General features: G+C 46.9%; 1 protein-coding gene across 1 annotated transcript; it reads left to right on the forward strand.

Annotated features, from left to right (window-relative positions):
• The first annotated feature begins 19,760 nt into the window (after positions 1–19,760).
• RHOB (ras homolog family member B) lies at positions 19,761–20,730 on the forward strand. The gene has a single exon (XM_080616344.1). The coding sequence runs from the start codon at positions 20,021–20,023 to the stop codon at positions 20,609–20,611; it is 591 nt and encodes a 196-aa protein (XP_080472470.1). The 5' UTR covers positions 19,761–20,020; the 3' UTR covers positions 20,612–20,730.
• The last annotated feature ends 347 nt before the right edge of the window (positions 20,731–21,077 follow it).

Here is a 21,077-nt window from a genome sequence, read left to right on the forward strand (position 1 = left end):
AGGAGAGGTTGACAAGGAGAGAGGTGGCCAGGGTGGGCATTGCACAGCCTTGGGCTGAAACCTCAGATCAGACCTTGCCTTCCTTAGCTCAGACACCGGATGTGCATGTCCCCGTGCTGCTGTCCCCCCGGCAGGGGTGAAGTTCCCACTGCCCATGGGCAGATGTCGGAGCTGAGGGCCTTTATCCTGATGGCTCCAGGCTGTGGAGATGACTTTGCATAGGGAATGGTGCCGGCAGATGGCGGTGGCAGCCGTGTGATGAAAAGCTGGGTCGCAGGAGCCTCTGCGCCTGCGGCTGGCGACGGAGCAGCACAAACAGCAAAGCTGCACTTGGGGATACAGAAGAGGATGAGGAAGGGATTAGCTCTTATCCCAAGGGAGTTGTTCCATGGTGCAGCCTTAGGCAGCCAGTGTGCAGCCCTCTGCTTACCCAAAGCCCTGTGGGACAGTCCGATTCAGTAAAGTAGCATCAGAACTCATTTTGGAGGCAGGTGAATGAGATCAGTCAGCTTTGCTTGTGGTGGGACTGGTGCGAGGGAGAGGCGGGATCCTGTGGCGGGAAGTGAGATGGGGAGAGGGAACAGGCTCTCCCCTCCCCAGCAGTGGGCTTCTGTTTCCTGTGCCCCCTGCTCCAATTGCCATACCCCAGGCACCCACGATCGATCACCACCAGAACTACCCAGTGAACAGCACAGGGGAGACCTCTTTGGGGCTGCAGCTATTGCCCTGCAGCAGCCTCTCCCTGCCCCGGATCAGGGGATTCTCCCGCGGGTTGTTGCTTTTTTGCTTGCAGCAGTGGTGGTTAGAACAGAAGGCAGCTCATTGGGCTTAAATCAGCACGAGTCCTTATGATATCAGGCAAATTAATGAAAACTGCATTATTCATGGCTGCGTTTGAAACATAACCATTCCCCTGCTATGCCGGAAATCCATATGAAATGCTTTCATGCTGGGGCCGGATACCCCCAGAGGTACTTCTGTAGAGCACTTTAAAACCCCGCTTTTTGCCTTGAGTTGAGATCAAAGCCGTTTGGGAAGCAGGAGCCGCCTGCTGGAGCATGCAGGACCTTGCCCAGCCAAGCTCAGGGCTTGCTGGAACCCCACAGGATAAAACTCCGGACTCCAGTTGTGTAACTGAGCAGAAACTGAATCTGGCTTTTTCATTCCACTCGCCAAGGTGAGTGCAAACAGAGAAACACATGGGATAATAGAAAAGCATAAAGCAGAAAGTTAGCATTTATTTATGATGGGTTGGTCCATAATACAGAGGAACTGTAGCTGTGAATGAGGACCTGTGTTTTGCTAGGTGCAAAAAGCACAGGGGCAGATGCAGAAGCCCCCTCAAAAATGAATCCTTTTGCCAGAGACCATCTCAGCATGACTGTACCATACAATGCTGGAGCTGTGCAGAAGCAGCATGTTGTGTTTTCAGGGGATGCAGTTTACGTCCTGGAGCCCCAATTACAATGCAATTTAATGTGCTTTGGGTCACACATGCAAAGTGTGACCCATGGGAGTGCTTTGTGGGACAGTGTTTCCTCCAGAAGCATTTTCTTCTAAGAGATAATAAGGGACTGGCAAACAAACTCAGTTTTCCCTTTCCAGCATTCCCTAAGGTAAGACAGCAGGCGAGCGCATTCCTCCTGGCGCAGATGAAAAACAGAGGTCTCAGTCCACCAGTTTGGCTTGCCCACAGAGATGTATGTCCCTCCCCTACCTCTCCTGTTGGGAATATCTGGATCCATGCTCATGACATGTCAGCAGCCAGAGAGGGGTTCTGTGCTGGTACAGCTTCAAGCAGAAATGGAGGTAACTTCTATCATAAAGCTTACAAAGCAAAGAATACATGTACAGACAATATACCTGCTTTCTTTTGTAAGAGGACATAGAAAAGAAAGTGCAGAAAGGGCAAAAACTTGGGCTGTCTGCTCTGGAGATGTCCCGGGCAGAGGTGGTGAGCCAGCCACGAAAGGCATTAGCTATAGTGAGCTCATTTGCTAAAAGCACTTCGTATATTAGCAGGTTACTTCAAGCTGTTAATGATGCTGCTTCTTTGTTACTACCCTGGGCAGCGAATTCTCCAGGGTTATGGTGCACACTATCTGTTTTTTCTCAAGCCACTGCCCTGTGAGCTGTGTTGCCCCCAGGATGCTGAGCATCCTTTCTGTGCGAGGATCTGCACCATCCAGGACACTATCCCAGCATTTTGTGTAATAGCTTTGGCTTCAGCCTGGTTTCTGTCTTGAGGTTTATTGAAAAAACCAGGGGATTTTGCCTCACGGTGAATGCATGTGAGAAAGAAACAGTCAGGAGAAGAAGGGAGAAATGAGAACAGAGCAAGGAATGAACCTGGATAGCTTTTTGGAGTCACTGGGAGAGACAGATCAACAGATGGAAGAGCCAGAAGTTTGTCGGAGCAGGGGCAGCTCCACAACCTGCAATGCCATTGGCTGGGGAGGGCTCAGTTTTGGATCTACCAAATAGGAGAAAAAGTGTTTGGTAGAAACCAAGGTGAAGGAGGGGAAGAAAGGGGTAAGACTGACTTGGTATACAAATGAGATGTAGCCTTTTGCATCTTCATATTATGAACCAAAGAAAAGGGTAGATGAACTTTAAGGTCCCTTCCAACCCAAACCGTTCTACTGTCCTATGATTTTCCCACCCAGTAGTGCAGTAGTTAGTGTGATTTCTCTTGTCGTCCCCGCTGTCCTGTCTGGTTTCTCCTGCACAGTCACACACTGCATTATCCCTGTTGGGGGTGTAGGGCAGGAAAAGTCGCAATCACCGGTAACACAAGAAAATCAAACCTGATATAAAACCTGTATCATTTTAATCACAAAGCCTCCTCTCTGTTTCAGCAGTGCCATTTTGGGGGCAGACATGGCCAAACGACATCTCATGTAAGTGATCTTCTCCGAAGGCCAGTGCAGCTACCTCTGAGTGACATGCAGGTCTCTCAGCTTCTTCCCCCAACTGAGTTTCAGCCCCTGGTCCCATTCCAAACTTTAGTCTATGAAAATGTAGCCAGATCTAGCTCCTCGCCTCTCACTAACTGGGTGAGTTAGGTGGAGCTTTCCAACAGTCTGGTGCATTGCCAGAGCTGATGGAGAGAAAATGGGATCCAGATGTACCCTCCAGCATGAGGCTTTTCTTTCAGAAGGAATTTTCCCCAGATTTTGCTGTTGGGGTTTCTCTCATAGTGTACGGACACCTGGATTCCCTCCAGCTTCCAGACATCAGCTTTCATGGGGAGAAGGTATGGCCAAAATACTGGCTGCTCCCCTCCATCGCTGTAGCCATCCTCTGTACCCTGCGGGCACTACAGGGATCATTTCAGGCACCTGAGCTGCCCCACACCCCCCACCAGCTCCTCACCCAACTTCAGAAAGCCAACTATATCCTGGGCTGCATCAAAAGCGGCGGGATCAACAGGTCGAGGGAGGTGATTCCCTCTACTCCACTGTGGTGAGACCCCACCAGAAGTACTGCATTCAGCTCTGGGGTCCTCAGTACAGCAGAGACATGGATCTGTTCAAGCAGGTCCATGGCCACAGAGATGGCTGGAGCATCTCTTCTACAAAGACAGGCTGAGGGAGCCGGGCTTGTTCAGCCTGGAGAAGAGAAGGCTCTGAGGAGACCTTACAGCAGCTTCCAGGGCCAACAAGAAAGCTGGAGAGGGGCTTTTTATAAGTGCCTGTAGTTACAGGACAAGTGGGAATGTCTTTAACTGGACGGAAGGGAGATCGAGATGAGATCATAGGCAGAAGTTCTTCTCTGTGAGGGTGGTGAGGAACTGGCACAGGGTGCCCAGAGAAGCTGTGGCTGCCCCATCCCTGGCAGTGTTCAAGGCCAGGTTGGATGGGGCTTTGAGCAACCTGGTCTAGTGGAAGGTGTCCCTGCCTGTGGCAGGGGAGCTGGAACTGGATGATCCTAAAGGCCCAAAGCATCCTGTGATTCTATGATCCTGTGATTCTATGATCCTGTGATTCTTCCCTGGGAGTCCCCAGCACACAGCCTACCCGCTCAGAAGACAACAGAGCATTGAAGTTCTGTTGTACTGACACGAGATGATGTTTTGAAGCACACAGAGAGTGGAGAGTGGAGCCAAGAACGGAGCCTGGGCTCCTTACAGCCTCCCTGCCCTGCACCAGAAATGATGATAAAACATTTATTGGTTGCAATGAAGTGTTGCTGCACTGAGAGAGCTCAGGCAGCAGTCCACATGGCTTTAGCATTTCCAGTCCTTTTCTTCAATATTTTTCCAACTATCAACATGTATTTTCCCTTTCTTGCAGGCAAACATTTGGCAGCAGAGTTAAATGAACCTCAAGGGCTGTTATAACTTACACCCATCTTTGGGAGCCTGGTGACGCATGAGACAGCTCTGTCTTTACAAACTCCTAAAAGCACATAGGACTACTGCATCCTGCTTTTCCATTGAGACTTCCTGACATCTTCCATCAGGATCCCTGGCTGGGTTGCAGGAAACCTAATACCAGCGCTGCATCGTCTTGTCTGTTCATTTGGTGAATTCATATTTTCATACCTCAGTGCAACAGAGAAATTCAGCAGAGAATTCACTTGGGGGGCAAAAATATGCCTGGGGCTCCAAAGTTGAGGAATTTAAATCATATTCTCTTTCAATAAATGCAACCCATTAAAAGCCTCTTGATTATCTATTTGAATATTGCAATTTAAAATGCTATTGAGAAAGAGTAAATAAAATATGCTTCAGTTCTGCAAATTAAATTTATCCTTAGTTAAAGTCCATTGAGAGATACCCCTGGGGTGAATTTGCCCTACATCTCATTCCTGACCTGTGATGTTTTCATAGCAGTCTGAGTCATTCAGTGCTCCCAAGCTGAATTAATGCCTGCATCTCATAGTTGATATCCCGCAGACAAAGCCATGTCTGTGACTCAGGAAAGCGCTGATTAATGCTGAGCGGGAGGAAGCCAGGCACTGCCGCCTGCTCCTGCGCATTGCCCTGGTGCTGGGGTCAGCCTGGCTTTCTGCAGGTCCAGTGTGGTGCCATCCTGTGCTGAGGCAACATGGGCATTGGTGTGAGGGTCCTTTCCCCATTCCAGCAGCTGGCAGCAGATGCTCGCCAACACATCTCCAGGGTAGCAGCCAGGGCTTGTGTGTCACCATGCTCCTGTAAGTCTGGCCAATGCTCCTTTGCTCGTGCTACAGCATGTCACCAGTTTCATAGAATCACAGAATGGTTTGGGTTGGAAAGGATCTTAAGATCATCAAGTTCCAACCCCTGCCATGGGCCTTCCACTACACCAGGTTGCTCAAAGCTCCATTCAATCTGGCCTTCAACACCGCCAGGGATGGAGCATTTACCACTTCTGTTACTGTTCCACTGCCTCACCACCCTCACAGTAAAGAACTTCTTATATCCAATCTAAACTTCCCCTGCTTAAGTTTTAACCCGTTATCCCTTGTCCTGTCACTACAGTCCCTAGTGAAGAGTCCATCCCCAGCATCCTTATAGCTCCCCTTCAGATACTGGAAGGCTGCTATGAGGTCTCCACGCAGCCTTCTCTTCTCCAGGCTGAACAGCCCCAGCTTTCTCAGCCTGTCTTCATACGGGAGGTGCTCCACTCCCCTGATCATCCTCGTGGCCCTCCTCTGGACTTGTTCCAACAGCTCCAAGTTCTTCTTATGTTGAGGACACCAGAACTGCACACAGTACAAGTGGGGTCTCACCAGAACAGAGGGGCAAAATCCCTCCCTAGGGCTCTACTCCAGCCTCTGCAGCCCATCCTGGCCCTGCAGGTAAGCTCCTCCCATAGCTTTTTGCTTTTATCTGATGGAGAAGCACTGAGCTCCGTTAGGAGGGAGCAGATCCTGCCTCATAGGGCAGCTGGAGGTGCCTCATATCAAGGCCTCACATAGCAACAAGCGATGGTCCAAAGCCAGCAAGCTCTGCGACAGTGTTCCTTGCATCCTCTGTGAGCTGCTGGGGTGCTGAGGAGCTGCACACACCAGCAGCAGTGCCTCAGGCAGCTGGACTTTTTCAGCGGTTTTGACTCTTCTGCTTTTCCTCTGAGTGTTTGGCTGCTTCCTGGGCACAAGGCAGCAGCACTGCCCTCATCCACAGAGCAGAAGTCCTGCTGGAGACGTGGCAGAGCCCTCCAGAAGCTCTGAACTCCCACTCCCCGCATTTTCCTGCAACCTGAGCTGGGCTTGGAAGCATTTCAGGTGGTGAGAGGTGCAGACCCAGCTGTGCCAGGGCTCTGCAGCCACAGAGCGGGTGCATGTGCAGGGTGGTGGGGTGGTTCTCCTGCTGTGCTTTGGTAGACAGGCAGATGGTGTCATCAAGATGATTAAAGCACCAAACCTGGTTTGCCAAGAGCCTATTGATTTTTCCAGAAGGGTAACAAATTTTCTCTGTATGCACCAGTACCAAGTCTGAAGTAATCTGCTATACAGAGGGAAGAGAAATCAGCTTTCAGTGTGATTTAGGGAGGGCTGTGTTGCATCCAGACGTATATCAACATGATCTTTCTTGAGTGATGTTACATGCTGCCTTAATAATTAAATAGAGATAAGTAACATTTATGTCTAACACTGATTTGTAGCTGAGTTAGGGCAGCAAACTGAGTGCCAAGACCAGGTCCTGCACTGGGTGGATGGCTTTCCAATGAGTCACACTGAATAAGGATTGACCCTGGGCTCTTCTTCACCCCAGGGCTCTCTGATACTGCGTGTATGACTGCACAGAGATGTGCCTGTGGAACTGCTGCTGTATTAACCTCTTTTCTTGACGGACTGAGAATCTGGGAAGATTTTGGGTTAGCAGGGTAGACCAGACATGATGGTTTTGTCTTGTCTGGGTCATGGCCAGACAGCAGCAAGGGACCTCAGGAGACCCTGCCACCACCAGAGCTTTTCTCCTCTGGGGTGTTTCAGCCCCTCATGTCAGGCACTGTACAAACATGTAACAAAGAGATGGTGCTGAGGTTGCAGTCTCCTCTCTTGATCCATGTGACTGTCATCACAGAAGTGTGTTAAAAAAAGACTGACAGGTTTTTACCGTGAGACTTTTCTATATCCATCTAATTATAAAGCCAAGTTTGTCCTGCAATGGAAATCTGGCTGTCTGAGTACTAGCAGAGGAAAATAACAAGCTTGGTTTTGAGACATTGGATGCTGCTCATTCCTGAGCCCCAGCTTTCCCTCTGTGGCCCCTGCTTGAGGCTGAAGCACTGGCTCAGCGAAGGGGACCATGGCAATGCTTTGACAGCCGTGCAGGGGCTGAATCCTGTGGGCTTTGAGCTCCAGTTGTTGGGGAGAAAGCCATTGAAAAACGCCCTTTCCAGTGACACTGGGATGAAGAAAAGCAAAACCCTGAGCTGCCTCCATTGTATTTCACAGCACCATCATCTGCTGTGATTTATTACTAATTTATTTATTACTAATTTATTTTATTTTATTTATTTATTACTAATGCAGCATTCACCATGTTCACAGCAGGTCACTGGAAATATACCCAGACCCATTCATTGTTTTTAATAGCAAAGCAGTGCTTTAGTGTAAATTTGCCTTACTGCCGAAAACTGGTGGAAAGGGAGCCTTCTGAAAGATGCATTTTTATTAGCTTTCTCTTCCACATTTGGCTGCTGATAAATATTTATTTAGACATACCCTGCCAAAAGCTTTAAACACAGCCACATTTCACTTCCTTCCAGAGGCAAGTGGTAGCAAACAGCAGCAACAGGAAGAGCCTGTGGGCAGGCCCAAAACTGTCTTCCCACGGTGGCTGGGGAGCGTGACTGAAGCTTCAACACATGGACATGCAGGTCAGAGACAGGGTGTGGGGGAGGAACCCCAGTAACCTGGTGGGGACATGAGCTGTGGCTTTCTCACTGAAGTCTCCTTCAGATGTTTTTCCTGCATGAGGGACTCTGCTCTGTGTGCACATGTGTGTTTGGGGGTCTAGGTGAATCACTAGTGAATGGGAAGCTGGACTAGGTGGTAACTAAGATAAGAGGTCTTGGAAGCCAGGTATCAAAAAAACCTGGCTAGAGACACCAGAGGTCTGTGCATTGGCTACTGGAGGGACTAAGGGGCCCTGGCCAGCTACTGGGGAGATCTGGAAATCACCTGAGAGATCTCTGTGTATGTGTTTGTGCAAGAGCCAAGTAGAGATGAGAGGACCCAGGAGACAGCTAATGTATAGACCAAGTGTTTCAGGCCATGGCATATATCCATGTTGTATATACGTCTGTGTAAGTATATATATCTTCTGTTAATGGGCTAGGCACATCCACCTAGCTTGGTTCAGACACACCTGAGCTGACAAAAGGTGCTCCCAGAGTCATTGAACTGCTCAGAAACCAGTCCTTGGTGTGATTCATGAATTGGATGTTCCTCTACTAGTCTACTAGAGTACAAAACTACTCTACTTGTCCCTCAGGCCAAACAATGTACTGAAACAAGTCCCCCCCCAAAAGCAGCCTTACCCTGTCAGAGGAGGTAACTGGCATAAAGAATGTTTGGGAACATGAGCAGATTGAGGAAATGTGAATACATCAACAGTGTGGAGGTACTTACAATGATGGACAAGTCTGCTAGCAGAAACAAAGCTAAACAAAGAGGCTCTCAAGGCCTTAGGGACACCTCAGTTTAGTTTTGGCAAATAAAGTTGCAGTCCTTCTGCCTTTTCATAAGCTACTCTGAGCTGCTGTGGAGGAATACTATGATCCAGCCCTGTATTTCCAACAAAACATAATAACAAATTACAGGCTCTCGTATCAGCTTGTCATTCTCTGAGCGACTGCAGAGATATACTCTAAGCTGATGAATTATTTAAAACAGATGCAGTGCATTTCAGAAAATGAATCTGATTAAGTGGTGAGATATTATGAAGAAAACTGAGACAAAAGCCTAAGAGAATCCATTTTCATAAAATATGGCATGTTTCCTGTCTGATGATGATTTTGAGTAAACAGACAAGTTAGTAGGTAGACTGATAGATTGTCCACTAGGAAGACATATTTACAGAGGAAACTAATATAAAGTGAGAATGTTCTTGCTAAGCAAGACATATTGCCCTCTCTCCACTCCATCTGTGAAACAGGCAATGAAAGGGAAATTAACACGTGGAGCTTTTTTTAGTTTAAACTCCTGTTCTTCCCAAAGCCCTGTACTATGTGCTGTGCAGGTATGTGTTTGCTAAAGCACTACTGATATGTCACGTTGCAAATGCTACTGAAGCTTACAAGTTCTGCCTGAATTTCTACAAAGCACATTGTAGATTGTCATGGCTTTAATGGCTTATCATAATATATAAAGATGTACAGGAAGAAGTCCTTTTATAGTGCTTTATTAGATGGGATCTGGAAGAGGTGTTTAAAGACATGAGCATCCAGAAGCTTGTCTATTGTTTTTCCCAACAAAGTCAGCTTGTCTACAAGCCTTGTCTTGACAACATTCTTAGGCATGCAGGCTACTGCAACACTATTGTGTGAAATACATGAGCTATCTTTGCAATGAAAGTGGAAAATTGCTCTCACATATTGCCTTATTATTGTTATGTACTAATTTTCTTTCTCTTTATTTCTACTGAAAGACATCAATATAATTTACTTGCATATTTGTTTCACTGAAATGGCAAAGAAGCTCTTATTTAATTGAAATGCATACCATCATATTCACCTAATAGAGTATAAATTGCCCTGCTGCTTCAATTGGACATCTGTCTTAAACTGTTGTGGCAGGTAATAAACAGTGTATTTTGTCTCAGGAATGGCCTTGTTGAATCCTACGTGAATATTCAGCTAATTTCCATCTTCTCTTCCATAGCGCTTATTTCCTTTGCTTTTTATTTTCCTTAATAAAAAGTCATATTTAATATTTAAATTCCCAAAAGTGAAAAAAAAGTTAATAAAAAAAAACCAAACTATTTTCCTTTCCCTTTACCTTCCTCTCTCCTTCTTTTTCTCCTCTCCTCTCCCCTCCCCTGCTTTCCCCTCCAACACTGCATTAGAGGATAGCTCTTCTGGCTCAGGTCTAGCCTGGATATTGGCTGCTGGCAGTGTACTTCTGTATGGATTTATCACTGTTGATTTGTGTTCCAGGTTTAAGATACAGGCATGTAGCACTTGCCCAGCATCAGTCTCATACAGACTTTCTAGCTCTCCCATAGCAGATATCTGAGCTCTTCTCATGCATGAGTACAACCACCATGCCAGCAGGCCTGAGGCAGGAAGCTCAACGTCAGCTAGAGATGCATCTGTGCTGTAGGCTGCAGGGGCTCCTGCAGACACAATCTTACATATGAAGGATGAACTAGTACCCACCAAGCTCTGTGCTGCTATGGGGAGATTGCTTCCTTCCAGCTGCTTTGCAGCACAGATGTGCACACCTCTTATATACAGTCATACAGACTGTAGTTTGTGGTGGAATACAGAAGCAACCCCAAATACATGTGTCTTAGGCGAATATCCTGACTACTGGGCCATATACCCTTCTTTCTGAATCATGGGCCAGCGTTAAAATACAAAAAAAGGAAACTATCCAGTCTGTGGATTTCTTGTGGGAAACAGATACCCTGAAATACAGACCACTGCCCAATGGATTTCTTGAACAGCCACATAGAAACTTGCTCTTGCAAAAGTGTTCCAAGACAGGTAAAGAAGAGCATTTTGATTTTTTGACAAAAGTAGCAAAAAGAGAATTTATACAGCTTTAGCAAAAGGCTGATGAAAAACCTCCCATGTATTTCTCTTTTCTAGTTGCAGAGGAGCGTACAGTGGAGATTGCCAACATTTTATTTCACATAAAATCAATAAAAAGGTTAATGTTAAGAAATAGAAACTAAGATCAATGTAATAAAAAGTTTGATTCAGTGTTATGTACAGTGAGTACTGGGAGTGAAACTAGTCACCCTTACCTTGAACATAGCACCCTTCTGGAGGAAAATACTTGTTTATTTAGATTGAAAACAGACAGCAGTCCATACGCTGACCAGTGTCCTAGTGAGCAACAGGCAGCGTAAGCTCAGGTTCACCCTCAGCTTCACCAAAGTGATCTGAACTTTCCAAGCAGTAGGAGCAGCAAGTGCTCAACATCTCTGCAAAACTGCCTCTCTCCAGTTCAATACCCCACATCAGAGGCACCTGGGACACCTGTGTGCTTTAACTTATCTGCAGTCTAATCCTCTCCACCCACATGTACACAGATAAAATGGAAATAACAATTTAAACCTACCTACATAAATACAGCTCTTTGAAATGAACTGATGCATGTTACTACTCAAATCAGGAGAGCTGTTATGCACAGCACACACTCACATCCAAGCTGCATGGGAAGAAGTGTTTTAAAGTTTGGGTACAATATCAGGTTGCACCAAGGAGATTATTACAGACAGAGGAGAGAGAAAATTGAGGTTCAGAATGGTCCAGGAGGCAAAAGGGAAAGGATACAGAAATCAAGAAAAAGAAAGCTCCAAGAAGTAAATGGTTCACAATTACTTAAGGCAGTAGTTCCAAGTTTCTCAGTTTTGAAAATGTAAATAACACCTACTTATCACCAAGAGGTGGATTAGTTTTCAATTCATGTTGAAAAGTGCTCAGAGATTCTTGAAAGGAAGGTACTTTTGGAAATGTATGTAAAATACTGTCCTTCAAGCATCTGTTATGCCACAGTGTGATTGTGGACTTCAAAACTGCTACTAAAAAGTGATGTAGAAGGAAAGCACCAACCCATCCAATAATGAGTACTTGGCCAACCCCAGTATTTCTACCCATGATACCATCAATAGGCAAATACTGGTGGGAAGAATGGGTAAGAAAATAGTCTTAAGTGTGTATTTTGCTAGGCCTCTCACCTGGAAAAGCTAGTTTTCTAAGTGTTCAGCTCCAAGTGGCATCATCAGTTTAGAAATTTGTGTTTATTCTCAGTTTGTTTCCCCTTGGGAAACTGTAACCAAGCTGCCAAAGTGATTAAACCAGCACTGGGGAAGTCAGCAAAAGAAAGCGATAAACTTCCATGTTCTCCTAGTTCATGACAGTGATACTCAATTAGCCCCAAACCTTTACTTCAGGGTCAGAAGGGGTTTAAAAACTGTTTCTTTTTCCACTTGTTGTGTTACAGCATGTGCCTTCAAATCCTGCAGTCACATTATTTGCCCACCTCCAGACTTCTGCCTTTAATGTCAGTCCATAATCTCTTCCTTAGGCTGCCAGCAATTAGCGCTTCACAGAAGGGAGTAGTATGGAGATTCACCCGAAGTCTTTCCATTTTGGTCCATCTCTGTGCCTCTCTGAGATTTTCTGCTTAGGTTGACAGCACGTCTCAGCCTCTTTCCAGACTGTTCATGACTTGCAAAGCTGAGAGTGTGGTTGTTGGCATTCCCTTTACTTCATGTCTTCTGCCTGCAAGGGGAAGACAGAAAGATTTCAGATGGATCCAGACCATAAGGACAAAGAGGTTTAGAAACTGAAGTCTGGTCCTTTTACTTCTCTACTTTTAAGGTAGGAATTCTATCAGGAACTGGATTATCCCACCCCAGATCCAGGCTTTTTTACCCCAGTTTGTTTACCTGTGACTGAAGAAGAGGTGGAGCTAGCACTGCCCTCATTGTACCCTATGGTATACGTGGCGTTCCTGATGCATTTATGGAACAAAGCCCAGGCCAGAATGAATCCCAAAGGAAGCCAGACCTGTTCTTCCAGTCAGACTACTGGATATGAGTGTGGTGACACCCTTCCCTAAGGACATCCTCCAAGGAAGTGTATAGAAGGGAGTGCACACAAGGAAACCTTGTCAGCACAGCTGCTTGCCACTAAGCCTTGGTACCAGGAAGCCAGGATTAGATTCACTGAACAACATGTTCTTGTGCTTGTCCCGATGGTGCTGGTTTAGGTTCCTGCCCTAGTCTGTGTCTGTCTCCATTGACCAAAAAATCTCTGTGGGGAACTGTAGCCTGGTTGTTGCCGTTTCTCAAGGCCAGTACTCAGCTCAAATCTGGAGTTGGAGGTGGAGAAGGAACAAATCCAACTTTTCAGGTGTGACACTTTGCAGATATAACGCATTTTTTTCCTCTTCCAACATAAGAGCAGTCCTTACAGCTCCCACACAACAGCAACAGAGACATCTACTTACCTTTTCACATGCTGAAATCCAACATGTTCACTCCTCTTACAACGTTCAGCAGTGCCTGTAGTGCCTCTTTGTCCTACTTTTGTCATTTAATGCACTTTGGCTAATAATCTCTAGGGCTGTATCAACACCTTCTTTTGTCATGGCAGAACACTCCAAGTAAGCATATGCCCCAGTGCTGGCAGCTAAAACTTTTCCTTCTGTTGTGATAATTGTCTCACTTCCTGGAGTAGTTAGTTTCTTTTTAATACCTCCATCATCCCTTAGTTCTAGGTAGCCACCAGAATAATAGTTATATTAATAACGGGGAAGAACATTTAGATCTCTGGAATACAAAAACCAAGAATATTTTGCTGAGTCAGGCCTGCCCACAGAGCAACACATTAAAATAACATCCTTGTCCTTGTAGAACACTGAGTGGAGATTTCAGTAACTGACTTCATTCTCCCCTGCCACATCAAGAAGAATTAGTTTCATCTCTTTCCAATCTACTTCTGGGTCAGTGGTGTAAGCATCAGAGTTGGGTCATAGGACTTGGAAGCTGTTCATTACACAGAGTGAAGAGAAGACACGTCTTACCACAGTAGTCATCTCCAACTACAGTTATCTTTCTCCTAAGGGCAGCCATTCCTTTAAAACCAAGACGAAGTACAAAATGGATTATTCCCATGCTGTTTCCCCCAACCTCCCCTTTCATTTCTTTAGCTTTTGTGCAGGGTAGAAGGAGGAGAAGAGAGAAATCCCATTAGTTTGGAATTCTTCCCTTTATTTCCTGTTTTTTCCCATACTCCTCTCTTACCTTTGTTGCTTTTTAACTTCTCTGTTATCAGAATATTCTGTAACTGTGATTAGCTACCTTGCTCTTGGCTGCTATTACAGAACAAAAACTGAAGGTATAAACCAAGTCTGCATGTAACCAAGACTCCTGCTGCACCCTGTATTTCTGTTTTACCATCTCAGACATCGTTTATGGTCAGTGTTCAATCCATAACAGATTTCATTTTCTAGATTGAATGACTTAATTTTGTGAGTGATACAGAATATAAAACATTGTACTGAACAACTATCCAAATCCGTTTTATTGACTACATTTTTCCTGCCATGGTCTGCTAGTGGAATTCTACCCATGGCAATAGCTATCCTGTCTAAGTCTTAAGTATTCTGTGTAAGTCCTAAGTATTCTGTGTAAGTCCATGCTGCTTTTGCTCATAGACCTCTTGTCATGTGGGAATTAAGAAAGTGTTCTCAGTCTTCACATATTCATGGTTAATTTATATGAGTTGCAAGTTTGTTAGATTTACAGGATAGTGATTTCCAGCATCAATCTTCTCTTTTTTGATGTTCAGTATTAGATTGGTTTCTTCTAACATTGTTGCCACCTCAGCTTACTTTATGTCACTGGTTCCCCTGCAGAGAGGACTTACCACCACTCTTCAAAGACTATCATGATGACTATGGTATTTAAAGGAATAGGTCAATGTTTCTTAATATAGACAACCAGTCCACGAAGAGAATCCGATGACATCATTGTTTTTTAAAGAAACTTACCTTACTGGCTGTGAAGTGCAAGTTACACAATTCACTAACAAATCACAGCATGTTTACTTTAGACATTTCCTCATTCCTATTGCAAATGACTCATCCTGAGTGAGCATTTTAATTCTGAGTGTGCCAAACTACTTGGCAGGGTGGAGGGGGGCTGACAGTACTAGAATGTAGACCAGCAGTAGACTCTCAAGACACCCCTTTCCAGATCTGCTGAAGCATTCTAAAGAAATGAATTGCTGAATCAAAGAATGGGTCAGGTGGGAAGCGATCATCCAGTCCACCCTGCTCTCCTAAGAGCAGGATCAACTACAGCAGGCTGCTCTGCACAGGACCCTGTCCAGCTGGGTTTTGAGTATCTCTAAGGATGGAGACTTCATAGCCTCTTCAGACAGCCTTTCCCAGCATTTGATCAGCCTCAAAGCAGTGAAATGAAGTCTATCAACTGGAAAGTCTAAAGAGAAAGAACTGTCTAGTGTTAAGGATACTATCTTGACACTACCATTTCTGCCTGACCTCTGTCATCTACTAGGAGCCTTCTCACACTAGCCTGTAAACTGCTCATATTTAGTTAGCTCTTGCTTTCCTTACTTCACCAAGAAGCTTTGCCTGCATGAGGACTGCAGAGTGCTTGATGCCAATGTTACAGTACAAGCCAGCATACAGCCTCAGTATACCATTACTGGCACATATGGCTCCCTCAGCATGTTACACCACAGCAGGCAATGTACTTACTTGCCTACTTATTGACAAAAAGGAGAGAGATTACCTTCCCCACTGAGCTTTCATACTTTCAGTGCAGATTTATGCTTTAAGACAAATTATCTGAGTTACAGACATGCCCTTTAGAAAATCTGTTTAGCAAAAGGAGCGGGGGGGAATATAATCTGGAAACAATCTCCGGTAATTGACTGGAATTGTCTTCTCAGCAACAACAACAAAAAAAAGCCAATCGGATTAAATCAAGTAAAAAAAAAAAAAAAAAAAAAAAAAAAGCTGAGTTTTAATCTCAAAACCACCAGCACGAGCAATGAAAGCAAAAAGTGGTGTCTTATTTCTCCTACTTCATACTTTCTTCATCAATCATGCAGATGTATGTGGTGCAGCAGAACTAATGCTCTGCTTAGAGGGTGCATATTTAGGATTACTGGAAGTGAAGTTTCAGCTTCCTTAAAGAAGCATAGTTTAGCTTAGCATGCATATATGATCAGAAAATGTAAAAATTACAAAAAGTTCAAATTCAGCCCTAAAATACGTGAGCTGGCCATACTCCCTGGTGTCTTCCAGACCATGACCATGCTTGAATACAGAATCGATCCTGTACAAAAATCCCTAAGGAGAGGAAAGAGCCACTTCATCCCAGAGCCTCAATATAGCCTTTTGCTATTTTGTTTCCAGGTTTCACACCTCTGCTCTCAGGCACTGCCCTAAGGAGGAAGTCTGAGCACTTTCACAGATGATTATCCACTGTGCTCAGTTACAGCACCCATGCAGTGCCTTTGCGCTGCACTCAAAGCACTGCCATGCTGCTCAGATTCTCACTTTCCCTGATGCATTGATTCAAGCAGGAAGAGAACAGGATTCCTGTGTACAACTCTACTCCTGATTTCCACGGTTTCTGAAACTGGCTCACTTCATGCTTTCATGTGTGGGCTGAAGAAAGCATGATCCAGAGAAGAGAAGCAAATACATATAACTGAAAAGATAATATAAATTAAGGGCATCCTAACTTCCACTTAAGACAGCTCCAGGCAGGTACCACATAGTGCAGTGATACCTATGGGCTAAATCCACTGCAGGATAGAGGTGGCATGTAGCAAATTTACATTAAATATGAAACCCAGGCCACGATCAAGTCCCAGGTATTAAACATTTAAGTACAAATGTGTGATAACCATAGTGACTTAGATGTTCCCTATAGAGCCCATGGCTGGGGCATACCCTACGACAGTGAAATGAGGGTGATCTCAGCTGAAGTGAGTCACAGGTCTGGGGTTCCCAATATACAACCTCTGAAGAGAAAATAAAAACCATAAAGCATTTGAAACCCAGGTTAAGGTATTACATAGACTCTGCTGCAATTTTTCTTGCAAGTGAGAGATGAAACATTTGTGCCTTCAGCATAATTGTGTAGAAGACTACAGATGCAAGACTTCACTAGAAAAATTAAGCAGTTATGGCTCAGACTCTGAGTGCTGGAACTATTTCTGCACTGTTCAGATACATGAAGAGCCCCAGCTATGGGTTTGATTTGGGTTAGCTGGAGCTTTGTAGAGTATTTCCGTAGCACAGTTTGGAAGTTGGGACCAGCAGACAGTTTGGATGAAGCCACTCTGCTTTGAAGTCCAAAAGAGTTGACGAGTATGAATGTGGGCCACTTAGTTTGCTTTCTCTGCACAGTGGCACATGGAAAATTGCTGGCAGCACTCTGGGGGAACACCAGAGCTGTGTACTTTGAAATGAAGAAGCTGGGTATTTCCCTGCCTTTCATGGCACAGCACTGAGATATCAACACAGTTGGTTATTTGGATGGTTCTTTTTCCTATTGAATGAAAGTGATTTTGCTCATGAAAAGACAAAACCGAATATCCAGGCATGATTCTCCGTGACACCCAGAAGTCAAATAAGGACGGATCCAAAAGCCTATTTAAGAGCTTAATTAAGGAGCACCTTTCACGATCTGTAGAGCACTTGCAGCTTCTCCTGCTGGCACCGCAGAGGTGAAACTTCCCAGCCTTGGAGACGTGAGGGGCCGTCGCGAGGTGGCACTGGACCCCGTGAAATATCCACTATCAGTTCAGTATCGCTGGAGCGCTTCAGGAGACTTAGAGCAGCAAATTCATTTAGAAGACTCACATTATACAGCGAATTAACTCTATCTGCCTGTCGGAATGGCTCTGCATACTTGTGACTATAGAGGAAACAGCTACAAGCTGCTAATGCTCCATCACCAGAAGGATGTGCCAGCATCTGGGAAGACTTCCACACAGGCAACTTTTTCTGTTTCAGAAAGAATTTAATCTGTAAGCAGCAAAAACACACGTAAAGGGACAATGCAAATCAGAAATTTATCATAGAATGAATCATAGAATCATAGAACGGTTTGGGTGGAAGGGACATTAAGTTTTGCCTAGTTCCAACCCTCCCAGGTGTCCCCTAGGCAGGGACACCTTTCACTAGACCAGGTTACTTCAAGCCCTGTCCAACCTGCCCTCAAACACTGTCAGGGATGGGGCAGCCACAGCTTCTCTGGGCACCCCGTGCCAGTGCCTCACCAACCTCACAGGAAAGAATTTTTTCCTAATATCTAATCTAGACATACTCTCTTTCAGTTTAAAGCCATTACATTAAATCCATTATCCTGTTAAAAGGCCACAGGTATTGTAGGACACTATCCCTTTGGCTGCACTTTATTTCTGCCTTTTTTTTTTTTTTTTTTTGGTGGGTTTTGTTTTTGGTGTTTTTTTTTTTTTTTGCTTGTTTGTTTCTGGTTTTTTTGTTTGTTTTTTCCTCTCAAACATCACTTTGATATGTTCACTTCCCATAAAATACGCTGTATAAACTGTGTAAGATAAAAACCCATCCATCACCATCCAGGGACATGCTCTTTTGACAGGGAGAAATGGGAATTACAAAACTCTCATGGAAGATGAATTACATTTCACTGCCTAGGATTAAGTGAACCATAAGTGAGCCATTTGCCCTATTGACACACAGTCTGTTGCAAGGAACTCGTCAGACAATTTCATAGACTCAGAGACGCATCTGTCTTAAAGTGAGTATTTTTAAATACGATTTTTAATAACAAACACACTGTTCAAATCACTCCTTTTTGCTGTCTTCACTAATGCCAGTGCTGGCCAGCCAAAGAAGACACTTTTGATCCAACCCCGAGGCAGTAGCCACAGGACGTCGCTGAGGTGGAAATGCTTGGAAGGAAAAAACTTGAACCAACACCCAGTTAAACAGCAATAGCTGCAATAGGGACACAGTGAAATGCTACCAGTGAATTCACACTGTGACACTTCACAGTGCACGACTCTATTAGTGGACACAACGTGAGGATCTGTTTGCATTCAGGCACTGGCCCCCCATCCTCCAAGCGATCCGAAACTCCAGTCTTTCGCACTTATTTATTTTCCACATTAATTTTTCTCGTGACTGTTGAGACCAAGAGGGCATTTCAGTTCAAGTCTGCTACTTCTCCTTTTTATAAGCTTTATAATTCCTCCGTTCCCTTTTGGAGAGACACTCAAACATTAGGAATATTTTTTCCTTAAGGAAGGGAAGTGGTTGAGTTCTGTGTTTTCCCATTAATATCCAGCGAAGGTTTTTGTTTTACTTAACCTCCTGCCACAATCTCAGCTCCGCTTTGCTCGGACTTTAACCACTGCGGCTGGGACCCGGCGGTTTCCCCTCTCTGTTCAACTCGGCTGCTCACCCAGCCCTTAACACCGGTCACCCCAACCTGCGAGGCTGCTGCGGGCGCCTAAATGGCCACTGTAGAGACCGGACCGGCCCTGCCCTGCCGCCGAGCCACCACCCCAGCGGGAGAGCAGCACAAACCGGGGGTGGGGGTGTCCTCGCCCGCGGCGTGGCGCGGCCGAGGGACCTTCCGTGCGCTCCTCCGGAGATGCGGTCACGCTGCCCTCCGAGAGCCTCCGGCGGAGGTCTCCTTACTGGCCCCGCTCGCTTCACGGCCCGGCCCGCGCAGCCCCGCCGCTCCATAGCCACCAGCCGTCTCCATCCACCCCACAATCACCGACTCTGACCATCCCATCCCATCCCATCCCATCCCATCCCATCCCATCCCATCCCATCCCATCCCATCCCATCCCATCCCGGCCCTGCCCCCGCCTGCCGCCCCCAGCCGCCCCCTGGCGCGGCCCCTCAGTCGCCGCGGTCCGGGCGCCGCTCACGCCCCGCCTCCCGCCCTCGGCGCTCTACCAATCGCGACGCTCCCCGCCCGGGATGACCTCACTCCCTGCCTTCCCATTGGCTGGCTATATTAAGAAAGTCGCGAGCGCCTTTAAATAGCCGTGCCGGGCGCAGTTTGCGGCAGTGGCAGTGCGCAGCGGTGGGGATTGTGGTCTGTTGGCCGTGGCAGCGCTTTCCCAGCGGAGGGACCAGCCAGGCGGCACCGGGGGCGCTTGCCTACGGCCGTAGAGGTCCCCAGAGCTAGGGGACGGAGGCGCGGTGCCGGTGCGAGGAGAGAGGAGGGCGCGCCCGCCTGCCTGCGCGGGCCCGGCTCGCCACGGTGCCCTGTGAGAAGCGAGAGGAAGGGGGAGGCGGTGGCCGCGGGGAGGAGGGCGCTGCCATCGTCCTGCTGCACGGCAAGGCCAGCTTGGCGAGCCTGGCCATGGCTGCCATCCGCAAGAAGCTGGTGGTGGTGGGAGATGGTGCCTGTGGCAAGACTTGTCTCCTCATCGTCTTTAGCAAGGACGAGTTCCCCGAGGTCTATGTGCCCACAGTCTTTGAGAACTACGTGGCTGACATCGAGGTGGATGGCAAGCAGGTGGAGCTGGCCCTGTGGGACACGGCTGGCCAGGAGGACTATGACCGCCTGCGACCCCTTTCCTACCCAGACACTGATGTAATCCTCATGTGCTTCTCTGTGGACAGCCCGGACTCACTGGAGAACATCCCGGAGAAGTGGGTGCCCGAAGTCAAGCACTTCTGCCCTAACGTTCCCATCATCCTGGTGGCCAACAAGAAAGACCTGCGCAACGATGAGCACGTGCGCAACGAGCTGGCCCGCATGAAGCAGGAGCCGGTGCGCACCGAGGACGGCCGTGCCATGGCCATTCGCATCCAGGCTTATGACTACCTGGAGTGCTCAGCCAAGACCAAGGAGGGTGTCCGGGAGGTCTTCGAGACAGCAACCCGGGCGGCCTTGCAGAAGCGCTATGGCACCCAGAATGGCTGCATCAACTGCTGCAAAGTCCTATAGGGTGCGGCTGGAGCGTGGTGCTGGGTACAGCGCCTGGGTCACCTATTAGCAGGCGGAGGGGAGCTGGGTTATGCACACACATGGCATCTGCCTGTCCCCTCTGTGGGGGGCTGGCGATAAATCGGGGTGGGGGCTAAGGGAGGAAGCATGCTCCCTTAGCCTTGGCCATAAAGGGTTGCACTGGCTCAATTGTGGGGACAGAGGGAGGGGGGGATTGCATGCCCTGAGTCTTGGGAATAAAGTAGGAAGAAGCCTTCTCCTACCACCAGCCCCTCAACAACAAAAAGCTGCTGAGACTGGACTGAGCAAGTGTTGCACCTGGCTCTTCCCCTTTGCCCACCACCTGCTGCTCCCAGCTCCCAGCCAGCCTCCTCTCTTTTGCAAGAGGAGAGTAATGGAGCTGAGATGCTCGAAGGGACTTCTGCCTCCTGCCTGCATGTGCCTCCCCCAGGCAGGCTGGGGGAGG

The sequence above is a fragment of the Psittacula echo genome, assembly GCF_963264785.1.
Source record: "Psittacula echo genome assembly, chromosome: 4".
NCBI classification, from domain to species: domain Eukaryota; kingdom Metazoa; phylum Chordata; class Aves; order Psittaciformes; family Psittacidae; genus Psittacula; species Psittacula echo.